The 23,829-nt window shown below is 34.0% G+C and overlaps 6 protein-coding genes across 6 annotated transcripts; 2 read left to right on the top strand and 4 right to left on the bottom strand.

Annotated features, from left to right (window-relative positions):
- Nucleotides 1-1,669: 1,669 nt before the first annotated feature.
- On the bottom strand, nt 1,670-3,639 carry LOC9318860 (feruloyl CoA ortho-hydroxylase 2). The gene is made up of 4 exons (XM_002882748.2): nt 3,270-3,639; nt 2,644-2,885; nt 2,210-2,534; nt 1,670-2,139 (listed from the first exon to the last, which is right to left on the bottom strand). The coding sequence occupies exons 1-4, from the start codon at nt 3,528-3,530 to the stop codon at nt 1,894-1,896; spliced, it is 1,074 nt and encodes a 357-aa protein (XP_002882794.1). The 5' UTR covers nt 3,531-3,639; the 3' UTR covers nt 1,670-1,893.
- A 5,390-nt stretch (nt 3,640-9,029) lies between these two features.
- LOC9318859 lies at nt 9,030-11,339 on the bottom strand. The gene is made up of 4 exons (XM_002882747.2): nt 9,935-11,339; nt 9,704-9,835; nt 9,434-9,598; nt 9,030-9,341 (listed from the first exon to the last, which is right to left on the bottom strand). Exons 1-4 carry the CDS (start codon nt 10,280-10,282, stop codon nt 9,231-9,233), a joined length of 756 nt encoding a protein of 251 aa, XP_002882793.1. The 5' UTR covers nt 10,283-11,339; the 3' UTR covers nt 9,030-9,230.
- Nucleotides 11,340-13,352: 2,013 nt separating this feature from the next.
- On the bottom strand, nt 13,353-14,479 carry LOC9320998. The gene is made up of 2 exons (XM_021033094.1): nt 13,865-14,479; nt 13,353-13,493 (listed from the first exon to the last, which is right to left on the bottom strand). Exon 1 carries the CDS (start codon nt 14,419-14,421, stop codon nt 13,894-13,896), a length of 528 nt encoding a protein of 175 aa, XP_020888753.1. The 5' UTR covers nt 14,422-14,479; the 3' UTR covers nt 13,353-13,493; nt 13,865-13,893.
- A 388-nt stretch (nt 14,480-14,867) lies between these two features.
- LOC9318858 lies at nt 14,868-15,690 on the top strand. Its single transcript, XM_002884885.2, has one exon. The coding sequence runs from the start codon at nt 14,949-14,951 to the stop codon at nt 15,573-15,575; it is 627 nt and encodes a 208-aa protein (XP_002884931.1). The 5' UTR covers nt 14,868-14,948; the 3' UTR covers nt 15,576-15,690.
- A 259-nt stretch (nt 15,691-15,949) lies between these two features.
- Nucleotides 15,950-18,557, bottom strand: LOC9320997 (nucleolar protein 56). Its single transcript, XM_002882745.2, has 8 exons — nt 18,205-18,557; nt 17,760-17,974; nt 17,516-17,673; nt 17,234-17,421; nt 16,885-17,137; nt 16,663-16,811; nt 16,427-16,561; nt 15,950-16,334 (listed from the first exon to the last, which is right to left on the bottom strand). The coding sequence occupies exons 1-8, from the start codon at nt 18,407-18,409 to the stop codon at nt 16,138-16,140; spliced, it is 1,500 nt and encodes a 499-aa protein (XP_002882791.1). The 5' UTR covers nt 18,410-18,557; the 3' UTR covers nt 15,950-16,137.
- A 2,224-nt stretch (nt 18,558-20,781) lies between these two features.
- On the top strand, nt 20,782-21,497 carry LOC9320996. Its single transcript, XM_021030928.1, is given in 4 exon segments — nt 20,782-20,824; nt 20,827-20,894; nt 20,897-21,130; nt 21,204-21,497. Coding segments are annotated over 4 exon segments (639 nt in total).
- Nucleotides 21,498-23,829: the final 2,332 nt, after the last annotated feature.

Raw genomic sequence — 23,829 nt, 5'->3', positions numbered from 1 at the left:
GTTTCTAAACAAATTTAAACGCATTTTAATATTGTGATCAGTTTTGTTCTATATTATGATTGGTTTGATTGTTTTTAACTAAAATGTTAAATGATTTTTGTAAAAAAAAAAAAAAAATCGAAGTTCTTCATATGTGTGTGTTTCTAGCCAAAATATTTTTATAAAATTGGACGTGCAGAGAAAATATTAACTAATCTCGTTCTGATATAAAATAGAAGTAATAAACATAGGGAAGACATGGAAACGAGAGTAATTTAATACTATGAATTCGGTTTATAAAATTATTTGAAAGCTGGACAGAAAAAAAAATGAATATAAGTTCCCCTATTTATTGTTTGTTTCAATTTGTTGGTCAATTCGTAGCGGCTGGTCAAGTCAAAGGATAATTCAACCAGAGTCACTCAATGGTTGACCCCAAGTTGTTCTTCTTGGACATCTTCCTCTCCATCTATTATAAACTTTTTTCGACACTAAAAAAACTCACGATTATTAGTTTGCATGGAGAAGAAAAATATTATCGGGGAAAAGTAAACCATAACACATATATTCATTTTATGTATTAGTATATAACATATTTAGACATTTAGTCATATATATATAATATACTTCAAGAGTTTGGTCTACTCTCTTCAAAATATAAGAAACATTGGAATTTGTAACTATAAGAATATATGCGATGCGGAAGCTAACGTAACGGATCCAAAATCAACAGAAAGAATCTTGGCTCTGATACCATGATAAATTGATGAGAGTGAAAAACACAAAAGTGTTGTGGAATAATTATAATAGACTCTCATGAGAATAATATTACAAGATTGGTGATATATATAGAGATAAAGGCTAAACCTAATTTCCTAAATTAAGATAAAGATAAATGTAAATTATACTTTAGAGATAATGGTAAATATCATAAACTAAGATATTAACAAATATCATGATCTTCTAGATTCTTCTCGATCTTCATGATTTCTTTATTTTTGGGCTTCTCATCTTGATTTCGGTCAATCTCCGGTTCTCCCAATATATTTAATCAGGTTATTTATATAAAATTATTCCAATTTGTGGTCAGTTAACGAGTTTTAATTGGGCGTGAGTGGAAAATTTTAGACTTCACAAAAAGTAAAAAAGGAAAACTGAAGAAAGATGCAATGGCACGAGCTTTGAAAATCCGTATAAATCTTACGTCACACTGTTTGAAGTACACGATTCATCATTCATTCATGTCATAACCAGAAAGTCCAGAAACCCTACCGCTTACGTCACATGGACTTTCTTCAAAGTTGAACCATATTTTTTTTATAGGTAAACGGTGTCGTTTCAATATAATTTTTGTTTCTTTTTCTTATAGTCAAGGCCTCAAGGGAAAATTATGTACGACCTAGAAATATCGTATGCCATGAATCCAACAAGTCTAAATCGCAAATATAGTATGCCATGAAAAAGAGTTGAAATATGGAAATAAGAAATTTAAATTAACTTTCAAAATGTGGGGAAAAGTCCCCATATATAAATTGCAAATCCGTGGAGAAATTGGCAAAAAGATATTAAATCATTGCAGTAAAAAAGCATTAGGTGGGTCAAAGTCTGGGACTTTGAAAATTTGGTCAAAGAACCCAACCATTCAACCTCATATGCATCAAATTTCATTAAGATCCATCAAGTTTAAGAATGCACACGAAGAAGGCAACTTTTATTAATTTATAAATTGTACGAAAATAAAAACATTGGGATCGAACAAGGATAAAAAGTTACATCAAAAAGAAAAGAAAACAGAAAAGGAAAACAACAACTCCTTGTAACGTGGGAACTGAGGATAGAAAAAGAACAAGGATAAAAAGGAAACGTGGTCGCGTATTTGTGGTTGATTTAGTTACGTGGCAACTGCTGATAGTATCACTCGGCACGTGCGAAGTCCAGAGATTTTTTTCCGTCGTGTGGTTGGCCGAAGAAGTTATTCATGTAGTCTTGAAACAAAATCTCCTTGTAACGAGCCACTCCGTCGCGTTTCACAACTTCCGGCAACGGACCGATCTTCTCGGAGGGATTAGGTGCCGTGAAAATGGGCACAGAGACTCTTGATCCGATGTTTGTAGTTCGAACCCTATGCTCAGCACTTTTGTACTTCCCATTGCTCAAAATCTGTTGAAATATTTTTATATTTGTATTAGAATTTCACCCCATTCATTGTAAATTCTTTTTGACAAATTACCTGCAAAGTGTCGCCGATGTTGATGACCAAAGCTCCATGGACAGGAGGGATCTCGGCCCATTCACCGTTGTCTAGTTTAACGTAGAGACCGCCAATGCCGTCTTGTAATAAAACGGTCAACATTCCCATGTCGGAGTGACGGCCGACGCCAATGGTCAGCTCCGGGCTCGGACAAGTGGGGTAGTAGTTCATGTTGACCATCTTGGTTCCCATCAAACCATTCATTTTCTCTTCTTCTAGTGTCACTCCAACATTCTCCATCAGAATGTTAACTACATTTTTCACCATTTCCATCGATGATTTTAGGAACTCAAGTGCCATCTCCCTGTCAAACATATATATTTTATGTTATGGTTTATGAGTTTATATATTAAAACCAATTGAAACAAAATATGATGTATTTATATCAATATAAATTTAGTCCATATATATACCTGCATGGTTGAGGCCAGTGTTGAAGAGCCTCACTGTCATTGGTGTAAAGCATGCTCACATAATCCTTCCACTCAATCGCCTTCTCCTTATCTGGTACGAAGCTCGTTCCGTACTTAACCAGCTTGCTTGGACTCACTTCTTTCAGGTACATGGCTTTTTCCTCAGGAGCTTGTGCAAAAAACTCATGAGCGGACGATTTTAGCAATTCCAGCAGCTCCACCGAAACACCATGGTTCACCACCTGCCATTTGAATTTCGTCCTCAAATCATATAGTCTTCTCTCATTTATAAGCAGTAAACTTTATTTTTTAGGATATCTAACGTGAGTTTATAAGTATTCTCTCTGTTCTTAGAAGAATGATGTTTTGGATTTCACATAACTTAAGAAAAAGTAACTTTTTATTTTTTAATTATTTGTTTGTTAGTTTAATAATTTTAATTTCACCTCTCACTTCTCCCTATTGGTTACAAATGAAAGTAATAATGATGTTGTTACAAAACATCAAACTTTGTGAAACAAGAAAAAAATACAAAACATCAAACTATTAGGAACATAGGAAATAGTATTCAGGTCAAATTAACGTGCATGTATAGCTCGTTCCTACACCAACCTAAATGCTATTACCTGGAAGAAGCCAAGTGTCTCGGCAGCTTCGACGATCTGCTTGGCCACCTCCTTGTGTTGTGGGCCGTCTAGCTTGGAAAGATCGATAGGCTGGGTAGCCTCACACGTAAGGGCTTTTTGGGTCGGGATTCGCTCAGAGAGAGGCTGGACGAAGGGCTGTGGAACACTAGAGAGGCCCGAGTCAATCATTCCTTTCACGCCGTTACCTTCTGTGACCACGAAATTGAACAATGTGGTTTGGTCCTCGAAATTGATAGCCATTGTCTCCACACTTCTGCTTGAAAATGGTTGAAAGTTTGTTTCTTTTTTTGTTTGGTTGAATTGAAAACTGAATGTTGAGAAGTAACCAATTGAAGCGGGTATAAATAGTAACGAAAATATAGAAGTTTACGTACATGAGATAATGTTTTAAATGTAATTATATATTGATTATAATTGTGGGAAGGTTATAATCACTTGGTACTCCCACAGAACTAGTCGTCGATTTGTCTAATCAAAAGCGTGCATAATGCCAAGATTTCGGTTTAATTTTCTGTAGTACGTAATGTATCGAAAGAGGAGTTTAATTTTAATATATCTCAACTACCTACATATCTTCTCATTTACCAACCCCCTCTGTATAAATTTTTGACGCATGGTAATACAAATAAAAGTAAACGTTGAATTCAAAAAAATAAAAGTAAACGTTGAATTAATTCATTTTCTGGGTATAAAAAACTTGAACCACATTCACAGCTATATTAAAATAAACAACTCTTACAGTAGGGTTTTAATTTCTAGCTAGTTTCTTACAAGAGAACATTTTGTGGTGCATGCGTTTTGCCTTAAACACAAAGCCGCACAATTATAACAATTAAAAAACATTTAAGTAGGTATACAAATATATCTTGAAGTGGGTATATACGTATACGTAAGCAAGTTATATTTGTAGCTCTTTACCAAAAAAGTTAAAAATAAAATAAAAAACTTATACATGAAAGCCATTTAAAATTCTAGTAGACTTTCAGTTTTTGGCTTCTAAAATAAACTCATTTTGTTTAATACTTCTAAAATCCACGCTTGAAACTAGTACTTAACGCTTGGCTATCGTGAGCCATGCCCCTTTCCAACTTATCTTCGTAATCAAATTAGTCTCTTTCCAAGTCAACACCTTGGGCTATGTTTAGGTATTATGGGCCTAAAATTGAAAGCCCAATACGTTGCGAGATAGAGTACTATAAGAAGCCCACCAAGGCGAGTGCCCATGTTCTCAATTCTCGGAAGTCGGAATAATGCAACTTTAAATTTGCTCGTTTAAAAGCGGATGAGTAACGACGATGACTATGGTCTATATAGTCTATATTGCATGGAAACTCTTTCAAAGGTCCGTTTTTCGTTTTCGAAATGTTTCGGAAGCAGAAACTTTTTGGAAATACGAAAAACGTTACATGAATGCGTTTTCTAAAAATCTATGTTTAGAAACACGATGGAAACGCGACAAATCCTTTTTATTGGTTTTAGAAACTTAATTAATATAACCAAGTGTTCTTGGTCTAGTGGTTGCCACTTGTGGAGGAGTTGCCCTGTTGGTCTAGGCCAGGGATCGATTCCCCGCAAGCGCGCAATTGTTAGATCTCCACTTGGCCACATGGATATGGGCCCTTGCTTTCGGCCCATTTGCATACCCGGAGAGAGAGTCTATCTGTGGGCTGCACCTCCCCCAGGGGATTAGTCTGGGCCCCTCCATAGGTCTGGGATTCCCCTGAGTTATCAAAAAAAAAAAAAAAAAAAGAAACTTAATTAATAAAGATTAGAAATATTAAGATTTATAATACATATAACTAATTCTGGAAAACTCTAAGTTTTAAGATCTTTCTCTCGACAAACCAGATTTGAAGACAGCTTTATATGATCTTTGATGAAACTAATGAATATAAAAATGAAAATGTTGGTATAAATTAAATATTTGAACTTGAACCTTTTAATCTTTATCTTTTAGTATTTTAGTTAACCCATTTAATATTGATATTTCGGACTTGTATTGTTTAAACCATTTTATCTATAATATAGTTATATGTTAGTGTTATATATATATGTATGTGTGTACGTTTCCAAAACGTTTATAATCCTTAATTTTAGAAAAAAATTGTTTTCCGTTTCAGAAACGTTTCCCTTCCGCGTTTCCGTTTCCGTTTCTATGCAACATAGTATATAGTCACATATGCATGTATTACTTTTTTTCTTGGTTTACCAAAGTTGTGTTACTTAAATACAAGCGTTGACGATGAATCAACGATTTTTTTTCCTTGAGATGAAAAAAGAACTAAAAAAGTTACGAATTTTAAAATTTATTAGTTGTACATCAGTACATGTACTTTTCTTACTACGTAAGAAATTACTAAAAAGTAACAAAGTTAGACAAGTATACGTTTTGAACTAAATTTTACAGTATCACCTTTGTTTCGAGGTGTATTTCAAATGAAAAAGTATATGTAAAAGAAAATGGAAAATGAGAGGCCATGTCTTGTCTGGAAGAAAAACTTGTGAAAGAGACAATGAAAGTGAAATCTCATTTTTTTTTTTTTTTTTTTTTGGAAGTGAAATCTCACATTTGGGTAACAAGATCGCTCCCTGTTGTTACACAGTTGCATGCAATAAGAAGCCTAACTAGTAACTACGTCCCTATTTTGATTAGCTTCCTACTTTAACTTTGTTGATCATTTTCATGATTGGGTTTTGAAGTGTTTTTATATTATATAAAAAAACGGAAAAGGGTCAGATTTTCCCAGTTCAGTGGGAAAGGTCAACCCCATCTAGACTAGTAATTTATAATATTTCTATAAAGATTCTGTCGGACCCTGTCTTGTAGCCATCGTCGCATTATCTTATTTTCCAAAATCCCCACGAACCACATATGTACAGTATGTTTACTTTTAGATATGTGACAATATATATATATATATATATTTTCGATCGACCATGTTAAATTCAATTGCTGCATGATTAGAAAACACGTGGCTCTGTTGATCTCTCAACGTAGACTCGGAACTAGAATTTTAGTTTATAGAAGTCATATATAATTAATTATTTTTATTTAATTACATATTAATATTAAATTATTTATTTTAAACTAAATAAAATATGTATAAAAACAATTTTGAAAAAAACTAAGGAAAAAAAAATAGAATATATCTAAAAAATTAATATGTACCACGATTTTAAATATTTGTAAACATATATTAGAAAAAATATAAAACAAAAAAATGAAAAATGTATTAATGCTAAATAAAAAATAAACAAGTGAGGGGTCAAATTAAGGAATTGATTGTTGGCATGGGGTCATTATAAAAAAATTAAACCAAAATATCCATAATTATTGTCAGACTTACCTTAAAAAACAAAAAATCATAAATGTTATGGGGTCAATTGACCCCCTCCCTCTTCACTACCTCCGCCCCGGTAGACTCCTTTTTTGGCTGCAACATCACTTTGATTAGCTGCTTAAACCTATGTTTGATGATTCCCCTAGTTAAACTACCTCGTCTCATTATAAAATTAAATAAACAATCAACCAATCTTCTTACCAAAATGCACAGATAAGAAAGTAGCTGCACTTTCTCTTATCTTAGAAAGACTTCGATACTAATTTCGGTTCCTGCAATCCAAAAATGTATAAAATACAAAATTTGATCCTTAAAAATGCTCGAAAAGAACATTATTGTAGACTTACATATATATTAGATTTGAAATGAAACAAATATATGGGGATATTAATTAGAAATGCAAAGAAAACAAAAATAATATATATATTGAGGCCAAGACTTGGAAATAGACATATATTAGCTCTCCCTCCCATTGAAGGGGTAAGATGTTGATTGGAGCTTTCGTTTTCAACATGCATAGAGAGCGACCTTCACTGCTATAACGGTAACACAGGCTTTATAAAATATGGAAATCCAACGCCGAATCTTAGTAACATTTTAGTGAAGTGGACAAAAGCATTTTGTATTACTTATTTTCATCGCATCGCACAACATGTGAAAGTCGCAATTCCTCCAAAATATATTGTACCATTTATATCATTATATGCAATTCGTAATTTCATTAATTAATGTGTCTTTCAAGTACTATATTAATTCCAACATTGTATCAGCCTAACTAAGTATCTCATAACTGTATTATACTCATTAAATAGTATGAGTATACTTATATCAGTTGTTTTTTAGAAAATTGAATTAATTCATATTGCCTTTTGCCTGTTCAAGTTGACCAGTTATATATAGAAGGCAAAAAAAAGAAGGTTTGAGATAGTGGGAATTCACCGGAATTATTGAAAATATGGGTAAACACTGATATCTTTCTTGATATTAAGAAGACTGACAAACGGGAAGATAACAGTTAATGATTACTTGATGTAATCTATATCTTATTTTGACTTAAGCATATGCGATAGATTGTGTCGTATATGTGCCCAAGTTAAGAAGCAGGGCCAACAGATTTCAATGACATAAATAAATAATTTTCTATGATACATCCAATTCGTGAGACATTATATATGGATCCTGTTGAGACCCATCCGTCCTCTATACTAGTAGTAATAAGCTGTCGGGCCAACAATGAACTGAAGAGATTGTTTGTTGTTGCCCACTTCCCCATAAACTATCTAACTAGTTCAACATGTTACGTTTAATTGTTAATTGTTAGGTTTTTTTTTTGTAGTTGTCAAAATTGTTAATTGTTAGGATTTAAATCATAAATCTGATTTTCCGAATATGATCAAAGCAAGTAGTTAAAATGATCATAAAGCACATGATATATAGTGATTTATCTTGAGCTGTCAAAAAAAAAAATAGTGATTTATCTTGAATATAAAAGTTACAACAATTTTCTCTTGTTGTGGATTTCACAAGGCTTTTAGAAACTAATACTAATTATGCGTTTAGAAACTAAAAATATATACGTATATCACTTTGTTGTTAGGTACACAAGTTTCATGTTTATCACTAGAAGTGTGTTGAGAAGAAAAAAGTGGGAAAGTGAAAGCAAATGAGAGGGCTTCAGCCTTCAACTTCACATATATTCGTCAAAGCAGAAAATAAAGGGGACAACTTCAAAGAATATAATCATGAATTTGCAGATTTTGAAGCCTTATATGTTTGTTATAAGAATTATATGTCTTAAAAAGTGATTGGAACTTGGTTCCGTATCATGTCTTTCATCTCCACTCTCTCTATATTATCATGCAATGATAATAAACCCTATAATGAATAAACGGATTCTTTAGCTCCTTACCTATCATTGCAAGAATTTGTGTACAACTTATCATGTTTCTGTGTTTTGTTACGACCAATTAATCGGCATTATTCTTTATATCCATTCATATGTAAGCATCGAAAGAAAGAAAAGAAAGGGCGCCACAAGCTATGTTACGTTAAGTCATTCGTCTTATGATTAAAATTGCATCATATATTCCTTAATACACAATTGTTCCATGAATCCACTAGTTAATTAATCTCTTATCGACTCATCCAATTTATTCGCATATTGTAAAAAGATGTTGTTTGCCTTAAATAATCTCAACAAACTTTTTACCCCTCTTAGAATCGTCTTTCTGGTTTCCACATTATATAAACTTTAATTGACTGTAAAAGGTAAAAGTAGATCAACATAACTTTTTTTTTTTTTTAAGAACATAAATAAATCCAAAAACCATAAAAACTTGATCTTGTATTCAGATTGCCTGCATTAGCTGAAATTATTCTCACGTCATAATTAGATATGATGATTAGGTGAAGTTCTTTTATTTATTCACTAGACAGAATTAATCTTCATGTTCAATAACCCCAAGAATAATTAAGTACAATATGATAAATCTACCATAAAATAAATAAGCTGCTTGGTACGTAAAACTAAACTAACTGATGAAAATTTAATAGCCAGCGACATTAATTGATTCGGAAGTAAATGAGATGGGTAGTGACATCAGAAACTCCAAGTGTTTGGATGATGAGCATCTCCAGGAGCGTCAAATTCACAAGGAAAAGGAATCAGATTAGACATTGCTTCGTGAAGCCATCCGTCATCGTGTTCCATCTGCTTAAAATTGGGATGCATTAGTAAATTAGATTTACAAATTATAGTAACAATGGCACATAATATACTGTCTTGGAATAATTAAATAATACCTGGATTAGATAGTCGTCTGATCCTGAAAACATATCTTCCTCTTTTTCAGAATGGTTGTTGTGATTCTTTGACATGTGAGATTGTTCTTCACATGTGTCATTATTTCTAGCAAATCGGCCGCGAACACGAACACGTCGGTCGGCTAGGGTTTTACGACACACATACTGCATACATATATCATAATTTTAAAACTCTCTTTTCATAATTCATGAACATTAAAAGTAAAACGAATAATTAACTAAGTTAAATAAGAATGAGTGTATGTATACCTTGATGGTCTTATTGAAGTTGCGCTGGTTCTTCTTCTTCAAGTACCTCATGATTCTGTCTTTACGTTCTTCAACCGAATAGCGTCCCACTTTTGTGTTTGGCTCAGCCTGTATCCCTCCTTCACTATTTCCCTGCTTCGTACAAATATTTATTTTATTTTGTTTAATTTCTTGCATATATATTACATGGCTCTCATATTAATTATAAGATTTTGAAACGTGCATATGTACCCAAGATTGCTCTCCTGTGGCCGGACGGAACAAGGGCTTGATCTCCGGTGAAAAGGCGTAGTATTCTTGATGATCCCCACCATGAAAGTATTGTGTGGCATTATTCACACTCATTTTCTGGTAATAATTGTTGTATTCAGGCACAGAGACGTCAGAAATACCAAAAACTTGGGGTACAAAGATGGATTCTGGATTAGAAGAGGTATTGAAGGAGCCATAACAGTCGTCAAGGTAGCTGGATAACGAGGAGTCCACGTCGGGACATGAAGAAGAGCCGTGAAACTGCGAAGAAGTCTCACCGGAAAATGTTGTGAAATCAGCGTAGAACTGAGGAAGAGATGATGCCATTTCGTATATTTGGGGTTGTTTGGGAGGAAATGAGAGTGTGTTTAAGTGTGTTTATATATAGGAAACGTAGAGAGGAGTTTTAACAAGTTGTTGGGTTCGGGCAGGCTGACCGAAAACACCAAACTTACAGTTAGTGAGACTCTCTGCTCTGTTAATAACTTCTTACACTCTCTTTTAATGCTGTCAAAGCCATTTTCTTAACTTAAACATCTTAATTATTACCAGCTCATTCTTCCTTTTATGTTCTAACTGTTTCTATTTTCGTTTATTTTTCACTTTTCTTTCTATATTCATCCACCTATATCTTTCTTTCGGATTTGCCATTCGGCATGTCTTATCTCCCTTAAGAACACATTTTCTTTGTAAAATTTCAACTACGATAAAATGAAAGTTCAAACAGCTTTATTTAATAATTGATGTATAGTCGATACTAAGATACATCTGTCGAATTGTGATACGTTAGATAATAGAGCACAGCCGAATAATTAGATATCTAATTTAAGCCACACCAATTGTCCTCACTTGCCAATGTTCTTGTCTTGTCTTTTTTTCAATAAACAGAAAAAAGAGAATTTATGAAAACGAGAATAAATGTTTTCGCGTTATTTCAAAGGGCCGTACACAAATACATACGCTATGAAAACTACGTAAAGAGAAACCCTACGCCTAGTCCCAGAATCTTAACACATGTTCTTCCAATTGTTTGCATTATTTTAAATTATTAATTACTCCAAGTACAAAATAGCCCCACGACTTGAATCCACCAATAAATATTTAAGCAAATTGTCTATAAACTTTGATTTGTGTCTATTTGCCCCAACTTCCCCAGTCCAAATGATATTCCCCGGTTACATCATAATAATACGTTTGCATGACAACCATGTATGCGTATTTTGCAAGATTTGTTATCTAAACTCTGGTCGCCAATGCTTAAAACTTTCTAGCCGGGGATTATAAACCAAAGTCCCTATAATCTCCGGGAACTATGAAGATTCTTGCCATTTGTGCTGTATATGATTCAAATGTTTTAACCGTATGACAAAATTTTCAACCACTGAATGATCACAACGAGTTAGGTTTGTTTAATTTAACTATGACAATGCTGATAAAATAAAAAATCAAATATGGTTAATGGAGACATATGAGATCATAAGTGTAGATAACTAGATATCAAAATACGGAAGGCTGCCTCCAAACATGTTCAGTGAGATAGGAGATTCGAAGAAAGATGATGGATGGGTCATGACATGACTGAATATGCATTCAAAGATTAAAGGGAGACATGTTTTCTTTCTTTTATCTTGTTTTCAGTGAAATAGTACTAGTTCATAATATTAGATTCTCTTTCCATGATCTGCTTAACTTCAAACTCGTCCCATGGACTAGACAATGAAATATTTTTTGAGAAAAAAAGAAGATCTTCAAAATATCTCAAACTATATACATCATAAAAAATATTGTAGTAAAATCAACATGAGAATTGGGTATTAATTCTATAAACAAATTGATTTTCATAAATGTATAGGAATAGAATATCATTTCATTTAAAAAACTACTATCCGATCTTATCCTATTTGTGGATTTAATTATGCTCTAAAAAAAATCTCATCAGCATTCCACAGGAATAGTAAATTATCAATATCTAAAAATCTGCGTCGGGTTGCCTACGAAGTACCGATACCTTTTTTTTTTTTTTTTTTTTTAAAGTTATAATTTTGAGTTTTTGTTGGCTTTTAAGTTTGTTCAAACTCAAAAAGTTGTTCTTAGGAAATCTTGCTTTCATGTGTCCTGTTAAGCTAAAGCGAAACTGATATCTTAGTTCGATCTTTGTTTGTTATCTGAAAAGATTCCTACCTTTAATCATCTTACACTGAAAAGAAGCATTCATTTTTTCCTCAAACAAAGACTGATCTATACAGTTAATTACTCTTAAACAATAACTTATAAACTGTCACAAAATTTCAGACTTTGCTTTTCGAGAGTTAAAAATGAAAGAATTGGATAAAACGAAAAAAACAAAAAAAGGGTCAAAGTGCTATTGTTGCAAGTTGTGTTTGGCTATTGTTATTGGTGCATGTTGCCTGAGAAATGAATCTTAGGCATGTAGCTGTTCCCTTGAAGAACCAAATAAAGAAGCAAGAAAGTTTGTTTTTTCAACTTCTTTTACATGAAATTTAATCCACTTTAGAAGAGTATTCTTTTTAATTGTATATTGCTGCCAAAATTTTAATTAAATAAGAAAAGATAAAGAAGCTGGTAGCTAGATCTTGTGTTTAAACTTTAAAGATATGTTCTGATTTTGTTCTCAAGGTTCATGCAACCGGGTTCGAGTTGCCACCCAAACATTTTATTCTTTATTCCTAGAAAATAAAAACACCAAAGTTTCTGTTGATTATCTTCTCACAGTTCTAAGAGAAGTTGTACCAGAAACAGAGATATCAATGAAGATGAGGGAATATGTAAAAGATGTTTGTTATTTGGCTCTTACACAAGATGTAAAAGATGCTAGGAGTTGGAACTGAAAACGTTTTCTTTGTTTTGTTTTAAGAACTGAAAATGTTACCTGTTAAAGGTGTTAACTTGTTTGTTAGAAAGAAGTCTTGTAAACAAAAATCACTAGTGATATGAACCATTTTACAGTGACAAGGAAATATAGCAAGCTTGAGTTTGAATCAGAAATCACTAGCAACATGAACCATTTTAAGAACAAGTCACAAAAGTGCAACAAAATTTGGCAATAATTGCGATCATAGAGGAATTTGAACAAAGCAAAGTTGTCACCATTTTTCCAAATTCACGACTGAGTTTACCTGTAGCTAAGTCCCTAGTTAGTTTCATGTTCAAGTGGAAGAGGATAATTAGTTTCGTTAGAAACTCTGTTTCGAAAAACAGAGTAAGAAAAAAATAGATTAGTCCGGGAAATTTTGGCTTTTTACGTCTTCATACAATTTTTTCGAGATGTTTGACACATTGACTAGTATTAATGAAGGTTATAACTTTTTTTTTTTTTTTTTTTTTTTTGTAACTTGTATCATGCAAAAGACAGAAACATATAAAAAGCATCAGCTACTTTGTTCTAATGGCATTAAGCTTTTTTACTTAGGTGTCACTATTTTGCATTCAATCTTGAACGGATAACAAGAAGAAGCAAACTTTGATTTTAATTAGAGGGCCTAGACATAGTTAAAGTCACTGATAATATATCGATAAGCAATGGCGGACCCAAAAAGGCTTGAAGGGGGTCAGTTGACCCACCTAAAATTCTAAATTTGCATTATAGTCCTTTAATATTTATGATATTATTTATATGTTTTCTGTTTTGACCCCCTTAAAATTACAAATTTGTGTTTAAACCTTTTAAGTTTTCTAATATTTTTCTACTACTTTGTGTTTGGCACTATTTCTCACATATTTTTTAGTTTTTTTTGTTTGCTTCACCCATAAATATTGAACCTATTTGTGATTTATTTTTTTAAAAAATGTTGTTTGTTTTTAGTTTTTCTTAAAAAAAAAATTTATTAATTATTGTCATACATTTTGACCCCGGTAAAAAAACTTTCTGGGTCCGCCACTGTCGATAAGACAAACACTGTTGAAGAAACATAAACTATCTAGAAGCGATCAACGATCCTGAGGAGAGCTTGAGTCAACGCCAAGTAAACATCCATATGGTAACGGAAACTTGAAGGGACTTGGATGTTGAGTGTCTCGAGACTGTTGCGGCACGATACCGGAGGATTCACCACTTTCACGCTGACGTCATTCGCGGCCTTGTCGTAATCTCCGGTTATAAGGTGAGCGTCGGCCTCTCCCACGCCACGCTTAGCTGTCGAGAAACCCAAACCGCACTGCTTCAACGCTGCTGCAGCCTTGGGATTCCGGTAGTGTTGCGAGCCCAAAGTGGAAGTGTTCTGGGTGAGGATAAGGAGCTGAGAGTTGATGCATTTGAGGATGATACGAGCCAGTCCAACTTTGTCGGCTTCATGAGAAGTGGGGTCGGAGTTTAGACAACGAAGACACAAGGTGGGATTGTCAGAGTTGTGACATTGTTGCATCATTAGCTCTTCATTGGCTCTAGAGGTTACTGATACTGTTGTTACAAGTGTGGTGAGAATAAGAATTTTTGCAAGCAAAGCCATTTTTTTGTTCGCGCTTATTAGTTATTACACTTTTAACTTTTATGGTAAAGGTGAATCACACCATTTCCTTAAGAGGTGTTACAAATTTGTAACGTTCGGAGATAGAAAATGTTTTCTCTGTAATTCTATTGGTTGCATTATGTATGTTGATGACATGTGGTTCAAGCGTTAGTTTCAAGATTAATGATAAGTTAATTTACTAAACACAAATATAACGTGAGTGGTCTAGATGATTATACAACTTGTAGTTTAATGATTATTTTTCTTTGTTTTTGTGGGCCATCCATGGGCCTAATATACCGTGGGCCAGTTTAAGAATGTGTGACGGTGCCAAGCCGAGCCGAGTCGTATTTTGATGACCGTTACGCACTCAGGACAAATCTGTAAATTCACATAATATTTAAAAATAAAACCCAAAAGAGCCGTTACCAAAGAGCCTCAATAAAGTCGGCATCTTTTTTTTCTCTGCGAATCACAAGTCTACACTTCTCTCTCTCTCTCTCTTTCTCTCTAATCACAAAGCTTCCATGGCGTCAGATCAGAGCACAAATCCACCGATCATGGAGGCAAAGACGAGACATCCTCTTCACCAGATCGCAGATACACCAACACACAAGCTTCTCCTGAAACAATGGCTAAAAGAAGAAGAGCTAATCCTCAGCCGTGTCTCTCACAAAGAATCTCAGATCGATTCCGTTCGAAGAGAAATCACTCAGCTTTACATTTTCTTCTTTCTCTTCCACTCCATTTCTCTGTTACTCCTCTTCCACGCCTCTTCTTCATCATCACCTTCCTCTGCTTCTGCTTCCAGTGCTTGTAAAAGATCATGGATCCCTTCACTCTGCGCTCTGCTATCTTCGTTGGGAATCATTTGGGCGGTGAGGTACAAATCGGAAGTGGAATCGCATCTTGAGAAGTTGTTGGAGAGGGAGAAAGAAGATGCGAAGCTGTTGCGTAAATGTGTTGAAGAGTTGAAGAAGAAAGGTATCGAATTTGATTTGCTTAAGGAAGTTGATGCTCTTCGTAGAGCAAAGAGTTTGAGAGTTGAGTCCAAGCCTGTGAGGAAATGGTCTGCTAGGGATTTTGTGACGCTCTTCTTCTTCTCTGTTTCGTGTTTGGTTCTTGCCATGATTAGGCTTATTCTCTGCGATTAGATTCTTGTGCTCTTTTGTTGCTATGATTTAGCAGAATTCTCTGGTTTCTGCAATTTTAGTGTTTTTTTAGTTTTGTTTGAGATAATAAAGAAAAAGAACATGTTTAATTCTCATCTTCAATCCTTTTTTTTTTTGTAGTGTTAATTTGTTGTCGACATTTTCAAAGAATTGAGCAAAAACAGATCCATATCATATATACTTGAAGATCCATTTCAACATCAACAAAAATTTGATCATCTTCAGAAGTTCAGAACCAGACCTGACACTAAATAGTCAACATTGTTCTTTTGTTTAAGACAGGCTCAATAGTTGAAAATCTGATCTAGTTTCGATACGTTTAAAGACGTTATAAGTCAAGAGGCAGAAAACAAAACTAGCTTAAGAGTTAAGACAGACTCAATAATAGTAATCAAGCTTGTTCGTTTGTTTAAAGACAGACTCAATTCAAGAGTAGAAAACCTTATCTAATTTCCGCTATGTTTAAAATTGTTTTTAAAGTCAAAACCCGAGCTATGTGGAAGATAGAAAACTAAAAACTAGTGCATTACACAGACTTGTTTGTTTATTCATCATCTTGTGACTTAGTTTTCTTCTTCTTCTTCTTACTGTGACCATTCTCTGTTGTCAATTCTTCTCCATCTACTGCTTTGCTTTTCTTTTTCTTTTTCTTTGATTTCTCCTCTTCCTTCTCCTCCTCCTTCTCCTCTGTCTTTCTCTTCTTTTTCTTCTCTGAGGCGTCCACTGTTTTTTCTCCCTCGTCTAAAAAAGGAGAGGAAACAACCCATCAAACAAAACCGTTTACCTCAACAGATCAGAGAGCTTTGTTGGGTCATAAAGAGAGTCATATGTACCTTTCTTCTCAAGATTTTCCATCACTTCTTTCATTACGTCAACATTCTTACGTGGGGCAACACCTTTGTCATAAAAGTCAAGTCTTTCCTCCACTTGTTCCCTTAGTTTCTCACCGAAAGCTGTAGTGCTGCTATCTGCATAAGACAGCCACCATGGTTTTATAGTTAACAACAAAAACATCATCTCACTATCACAAACACATCTTTCTTATTCAGGGGATTCTCTAAATTTTTACCAGAGAAACAATCGATCCGGGAAGCTATGGAGCACTTGTTTGCAAGGAAACGAGCAATACGGCCCTTGTTTTTAGCAGATGCACGGCTAATGAATGACGAATGGAATACTAGACCATATTTGGGTGTGTTTCCACGGGTTTTCAGCGCCCTGAAATATACACCAAAGTCAGTTACTGCAGTAAAATCAAACTTTCATTACAAAAACAAAGCTTGAAATGTACCTGAAAAGTGCCTTCTCAGCACCAAGAATCTGGAGAGTTGAAGATGGGCACTTGGCAAGATTTGTCAAACTTCCTGCATGTGAAATCAACCTAGCCCCAACCATCTCTCCGATCAAGGACGCCAAATTTGGAGCAATGTCACTCATTTTAGTAACAAGGTAATCATAGAGCTTCTTCCTGTAATCGGCAAGGTCCATAACTCTCTGAGCAAAACTCTGGACATTGATCAGATCAACCGGTGATAAATCCTGGCCTTCAAGCAGGGAAAAAAAAAGTTTTAGAACAAGAGAGAAATAGATACATTGAAAAAAGTATGATTCATATCGAACAAGCTCCATCAGTTTATTACCCATAGATGCTTTTCCAGCTTCAACAACCTCTCTTGCTTTATCTTCATCACCCAGGATTTCAGTAAGCATAGGGACGTGCTCTTCAGACAACTTCGACTTGTCCACGATAATCTTTGAAACTCGGGCATAAAGGTTGTTGTCATTGACTATCTTGACAAGTTCAGGGAAGTGCCACGAGTACCATTCTCTGCAAAAACATTATATAAGCTGCTGACAAACCATTTTCTCTTACGGTAACAGACAAGACATAATCTGAATGGCAAAACAATAAGAAAACAAACCTGACTCTCATAGCAAAGGAATTGATATCCTTATCAAGTGTGTCAAGTAGGAAAATAGCTTGAATAACCATGTTATCCACACGGTTAACATTGAACTTCACCTTTGCTCTGCTGTAACTATGAGCTAGTCCAAGTTGCGCTTTTTCCAAATCACCAGGCTACATAATGAGGATATAACATTGAGCATAACTAACCTAAAAAGGAACCACTGGAGATAATTGGTAATCATAAATAAATTTCGCACCTTTAGGTCTTTGATGAACCTATCGAAATGCTGGCGCACACCTCTAAGAAGCTCATGGACAAATTCATTACTCTGGCAAGGAATTTTTGTAGCTTCAAAAATGCAAGACCCGATTTTAGGCTCAGACACTCCCAAACTAAACTTGGGCTTCTTGCCTTCCTTCACTTTCGGGAGATTCAACTCCAGAAAACTCCTCAGCTCATCACTCATGTATCCTACGAGTTCAAGGTGTAAAACCAATACAAATATCAATACTTTATCATCAAAAGCTCAAGCAAAGACTAAAACAGAACAGAATAAGCTGATTCCAACAATAATAAGAGCTCAATTTCTAAAAACTAAGCTCTTTCCAGCATAAACTATAACAGAAAGCAAGTAATACAGTATATGAAACTGGTGCAGAAAACTAAAGAGGGAAAGAGATGTAATTTAGTAGAGAGTTCACCTTCAGAGACGGCGTTGATTTGGTTAAGAGCGTCGAGTGCAGACTGAGATGGGTGAAAAGCAGTGAGCTGGACGACACGCCCGAACCGACTAAGGTCCGAGACGGAGCTCCGAACCGCCTCTGTGTTCTGTCCAATCTCATCGAGACCGTGTACCTCGAACAATCCGTAGCCGGAGGATGATTCGTAAAGAAGATACATCGCCATTGTAGAGAGAAGCTATAAAAACCCTAGCCGTCTTTTTAAAAATTGAATTGAAAGTCGAGTATTTATGCAGTTTCCGTCCCGGAGAAGAATCAGAGAAATTAGGGTTTAAGGTTATTTCGCAAGGAAGATGATGCGGCTTTGCTCTAGGTTAACTCCATGGGCCTGGCCCATTAATGCTCTCGGGCTCAACCAAAATGACTAACATGGGCCAATGGTCTTCATGTAAGGAGCTTTTTATTAGGCCCGGGCTTTTAAACCGAACTGAATGTACCGAACCGAACCGAACCGAATATTTGAAAATAACCGAATGGATACTAAGTTTTATAACCAAAATAACCGTAACCGAATCGGTACCGAAACGAAATATTTTGGGTAACCGAAATATCCGAAATACAATTATATTTTCAAAATAATTAGTTATTTATAGATCAAATAATCAAAAATACTTGAATAATATATAAAAATAGTAAAAATACTCGAAAATAACCAAAAAATATCATAAAATATCCGAAAATACTCACAAATAACTGAAATATCTGAAAATATCCTATGGAAAATAACTGAATGGATATTAAATTTTAAAACGGAAAGAACCGAAACCGAACCGAAATTTCAAAATATCCGAATGAATACTAAATTTTAGAACCGAAATAACCGAAACCAAATGGACCCAACCGATAACCGAAAGCCCGGCCTACTTTTTATACAGTTTTCTTTGTAAATAAATATAAAAAATCTCTTTTTAGAGAGGGAAAAGTTTAGGTGGTCTCGGGTGAAGTACACGCGCGTGGGCTTCAGTTATTGTGGAAGGGCCCGTACCAGATCAGATCAGTTAGTAGTATAAACAAACTAAATTGATCCGTTAGAAGTCAGATTATCTTTCTTGTTCATCTTCTTCTTCTTTCACCTGTAGAAATTAATCTGTAACAGAGTGAAAGAGATACAAGAGAGAGAGATATAAGCTTAAGGTCTTGTAGTCACATCATCGAAGGGATTGTTGAAGACCATACATGTGAATTCTTAAGATTCTTTCGCTCAAGAATCTACTAGACGAATAGCTCAACTAGTGAATCAATTATGCATTTGATCGTACAGATTCAATTTGCGAAATCTCTCGATTAGAAAGATGAACTGAGGTAAGTTTAACTCTTCTTTATTCCCAAATAGAGCAAAGTTGCGGTAAATGTAAAATCTACTGAGTTTCTTTGGTGCATGTGGGTTTCTTTGTTACGTATAATCATCTTTGCAGGAGAAACTTAGCTTTATTTTTCGTGCTATTAAATGAGATCTCGCACTCAGAACTGTTAATTTGGCTTGTTGGGACACTTCTCTAACTTTATTTGTGTTTCTTGTATAGGAAGCAATCGTCGTTTAAAGTTATTAATCGTCAGAGATTCAATTTGGAGAAATTCTATCGATTAGCAAGATTAACAGCTAACTTCAACTATTTTTCTTTCCAAATCGTGCGAAGTTGCGTTGATTGAATCTTTTGATTTTGTGACATAATTTGTTTTTGCAGCAGACTTACTTAATTTTTCATGCAATTCAAATGAGATATCTCTCTCGGAACAGTTAATCTGTGTTATTGAACAATTCTATAACTTTCTTTAATTTTCCTTGCCTATGAAGTAATCTTCGTTTAGAATCGTGTCAGTTTTAATTAGGAAAATCCATCGACTAGTTAGATTAACAGAGTTTTGAGTTTGGTACAAAGATTTTGTTTGTGACACAAATTTGTTTTTGCAGCATCAATTTAGCTTCGTTTGTTAATCAGATTTCACTTCACTTATCTAACTTTCTTAAGTGTTTCTTGAAGAAATATTTTGAAAAAAACTATTAATAAACAAGATGGATATTGAGGTAACTTTAAGGGGTTTGTGCAAAAAAACCTTCCAACTCGTCTATTTTTGCAACTTTATCTTTTATCTCCGAAAAAATACAGATTAATCATACGAAGTCCAAAATAATACGCAATGTAACTCTTATTCGCTACCATCAAGTTCGTAAAATTTTGATTAAAAAATATGTCAAATCGAAGCCCTCGCGATGAAGAGTTCAACTCTACTTTTAGAATTTTTGAAAACTAATGTATGTGACCGGAAAAACGTTTACAGTATACGTATAAGGGTTATATATATTACGTATTATTTTGGACTTCGTAGAATTAATTTGTATTTTTCGGAGATTGAGAGTAAAGTTGCAAAAATAGGCGAGTTGGAGAGTTTTTTTGCACAAAACCTTAATTTTAACTACTTGTTTTTTTTTTCCAGTTTAGTTCGTTCAATGTTGTGTTTTACTCTAAAATCTATTGAGTTATTGGTGTAAAAAAAAGAAGAAAGATATTGTTGTCGTTTACTTGAAAATCTTGTTTAATGGCAGTTACTTATGATGATGATCAATTGGACTTGGATGTGGAAGCTATTCACGAAACTACAAAGGACGAAACCTAGTGCAAAAGCTACTTCATATCGCAGAGAATTGTGTTGGGCTGTTGGCCCGATGTTCAGTGATGATTTGGAATTTGAATTCCTTCGACTTGCCTATAATCTTATCCGGAATGACGGAATCGTATGTGACATGCATTTGTTCACAGTTATAGCTGAAAGGATACAAGGCAAATTAGCAGAAGGTTATCTCTTGGATGAACAATGGCGTCTTACTAAGGACAACAACTTTGTCAAACAAGACAACATTCTAAGAGACGAGTTAGAAATAGCTACGGTAAGGAAGTGACTAAGTATTGCTTGCACAAGACGATTCCATATAGTACGTTTAATCTTCTATTCTTTTGTAGGACGAATTCGAAAAAGACCGTCTTGCACTTCGTCAGTATTGCCTCCATTACCACTATGGCCAAATGGCAATCGTTTTCCGATCATTTACCCGGCAGGTTCAAACTGTCGATGTTTATATGGCTACTCTATTGGTGGCCCTCGAGACCCGCAACTTTGGGGAGCTTCGTCACCGAAGTGTCGAGCAAATAGCTTACTGCCACGAAAAAGGGAGTACGTACGGGTTCAAACTCGACTGCGTTAAGTCTCTTGCGGATCTCTTGGAAAACGAGTATCACCCAGCTCGGAAAGGGTAAAAATATCTTTTATTAATATTGAGTTGTGATACTGTTTGTTATCTAAATTTTATATATATTGTTGTGGCTGTCAATATATATATATATATATATATATATATATATATATATATATATATATATATATATATTTATATTGTAGTTCATAAAGCTCTGGAAAGACGTAAGCCATTATGATTATAGCGAGGTGATATCATCTGAGGACTGAGGACATTGTTATGTACGGCCTCGTTTGTGCAATGACTATGTTTCATAAATCCAAACTTCAAGTACGTAATAAATTTTTGTTACCACTTGATTTTAATTTCGGTAGCCACATTTAACTTCTCATTGTTACTTATTGTTTTGTGTAGAATGTTGTTGATGAAATCATTGACCCTCTCGGGCGAGTTACTAGTCATTTGGAAGACGTTATCAATCACTGGCGGAGGCAATGAAGAATCATGGGGGTCATGTGACACCCATGAAATTATGATTTTCAGTTTAACTTTTGTTAAAATAATTATTTGACATATGTCCAAGTAGTTATTGAGACTCCTAACAAATTTTATTGACCTCTCTCAAATCCATGACGGTAGTTTAAAGATTAATATTTAACATTCTAAAGTTTGCAGTTTGATAATATTTATCACAAAACAAGTTTAAAATATAAATTTGCTACTAATTTTCTTTACTGTTTGGCATATTAACATTATCGTTGGGCCTTTTTTACAAACTGTTGGGCTTTAACGAAATTTTAATTGATTTTGTTGCTTAATTACTTAATAAAAAATAATACTTTTTGGAATAAGTTGATTTAAAAAAGTCAATCCCTAAATGTCGATAATAAAATTCTTCAAAAATGTCATTAACATAAATATTTGTAGCCAAAAAAATTAAAGATGTCATTACAAATATTTACAAAGATCTTTACAAATATATATATATATATATATATATATATATATATATATTCATCTTAAAGATGAATCATACGCTCACTTATAATTTTTAGAAAATGTTTTAAAAATGAATATTTGCAATGATATTTTTTCTAATAAAACTAATATTTATAAAATAAAAAAACATTATGACTCCCATAACTCATTTTTCTGGCTCCGCCACTGTTATCAATTAACCGTTTGGGCCATGTGACTATCTCATTGATGTCATCAAGAAGTTACTTGCTGGCATAGCCATGTCTAGAGTAATGAAGGCCGGAGGCAAATTTATTAATAATGTTTTGTATCTTTTAAAATACATTCTTCAATTCGCAAAAAAAGAAATCTACAATACAACATGACAAATTTAAGTATTAAAAATCAACTTAAAATCTATTATTGTCTATATGCATATTTCACTAAAGTTAAATCTAAGATAGTATATTTACGGTGATTGTGAACGTGATTTAGAAATTATACAACATCCAAATAGATTAGGTGAAGAAAAGAAGTGAGCACAGTTGTAAATTGGATTAAACTTGTGAATAGATTGTAAAAAAAAACCTCTATAAATTAATATTCGATAAATTAATAATCATTATAAATTATTAAAAAATTCAGTCTCGAATCGGGTCAATGTAATATTTAACATAATTCGATAAAATAAAGGCATGAAGTGAAGGAGGTTACTGCGGAGCACCCCTTCCTGCATATCCATACAAGACCCGAGTAGGCGGGTCGAGGTCCTACGAGGTAAAAAATAATAATTTGTTTAATTATTCTGTAACTATATGGCCCATCAGTATCATTGTATAAACTTATCGATATATCCGCCCATGTCTAAATAAATTCACTTACATGGGCCTATGTATTTTCATACTACTCAAAAATATAGATTCACTTACACGGGCCTATGTCTTTATGTAGGGAAAGCCATTTTGCGATACTTCTCTTCCTTTAATTATGGTCAATTAATGTAGTAGGCAATTCACCAGATTAGTCTAAAATTAAGGGAAAGTGCAAATGTGCAATTGACAACGTCAAAAACAAAAGAAAAGTGATACAGATGGAAAAGCAAATGACAAACTCTATTAGAAAAAAGAAGAAGCAAATGACAATCCAACTTTAATCAAAACACGAGCACACGACCGACCATAACATGTCACTGAAAAGGATAAAACGATAGAATCATATGGCATTATCAACCAATAATATACACAATGAAATAGTGGGATATAATAAAATAGCAAAGCTTAGTCATGGAATAGATGTAAAGGAAGATGATGAGTCATGGAACGTCATTTCTATACCAAAAGTTTGAAAAGAAAAATCAAAAGGACAAAGGTGGAGCCAAGATGCTAGAGAGTGAGGTAAGTACACCATAAAAGCTAAGACCAATGTGCAACTGTGGC

The sequence above is a fragment of the Arabidopsis lyrata genome (genome assembly GCF_000004255.2).
Source record: "Arabidopsis lyrata subsp. lyrata unplaced genomic scaffold ARALYscaffold_3, whole genome shotgun sequence".
NCBI lineage: Eukaryota > Viridiplantae > Streptophyta > Magnoliopsida > Brassicales > Brassicaceae > Arabidopsis > Arabidopsis lyrata.
This window is presented reverse-complemented; position numbering and strand designations above follow the sequence as displayed.

Bases quoted from the DNA above. Each gene is read 5' to 3' on its own strand.
- LOC9318860 (XM_002882748.2), bottom strand. From the start codon at position 3,530: ATGGCTATCAATTTCGAGGACCAAACCACATTGTTCAATTTCGTGGTC. The intron at 2,886-3,269 runs GTAATAGCATTT...TTCAAATGGCAG, and splicing joins AGACACTTGGCTTCTTCCAG to GTGGTGAACCATGGTGTTTC. The intron at 2,140-2,209 runs GTAATTTGTCAA...ATATTTCAACAG, and splicing joins ACATCGGCGACACTTTGCAG to ATTTTGAGCAATGGGAAGTA.
- LOC9318859 (XM_002882747.2), bottom strand. From the start codon at position 10,282: ATGGCATCATCTCTTCCTCAGTTCTACGCTGATTTCACAACATTTTCC. The intron at 9,836-9,934 runs GTACATATGCAC...TGTACGAAGCAG, and splicing joins CCACAGGAGAGCAATCTTGG to GGAAATAGTGAAGGAGGGAT. The intron at 9,599-9,703 runs GTATACATACAC...ATATGTATGCAG, and splicing joins ACTTCAATAAGACCATCAAG to TATGTGTGTCGTAAAACCCT.
- LOC9320998 (XM_021033094.1), bottom strand. From the start codon at position 14,421: ATGGCTTTGCTTGCAAAAATTCTTATTCTCACCACACTTGTAACAACA.
- LOC9318858 (XM_002884885.2), top strand. From the start codon at position 14,949: ATGGCGTCAGATCAGAGCACAAATCCACCGATCATGGAGGCAAAGACG.
- LOC9320997 (XM_002882745.2), bottom strand. From the start codon at position 18,409: ATGGCGATGTATCTTCTTTACGAATCATCCTCCGGCTACGGATTGTTC. The intron at 17,975-18,204 runs GTGAACTCTCTA...TTGAACTCGTAG, and splicing joins AATCAACGCCGTCTCTGAAG to GATACATGAGTGATGAGCTG. The intron at 16,562-16,662 runs GTAAAAATTTAG...TGTCTTATGCAG, and splicing joins CCGGATCGATTGTTTCTCTG to ATAGCAGCACTACAGCTTTC.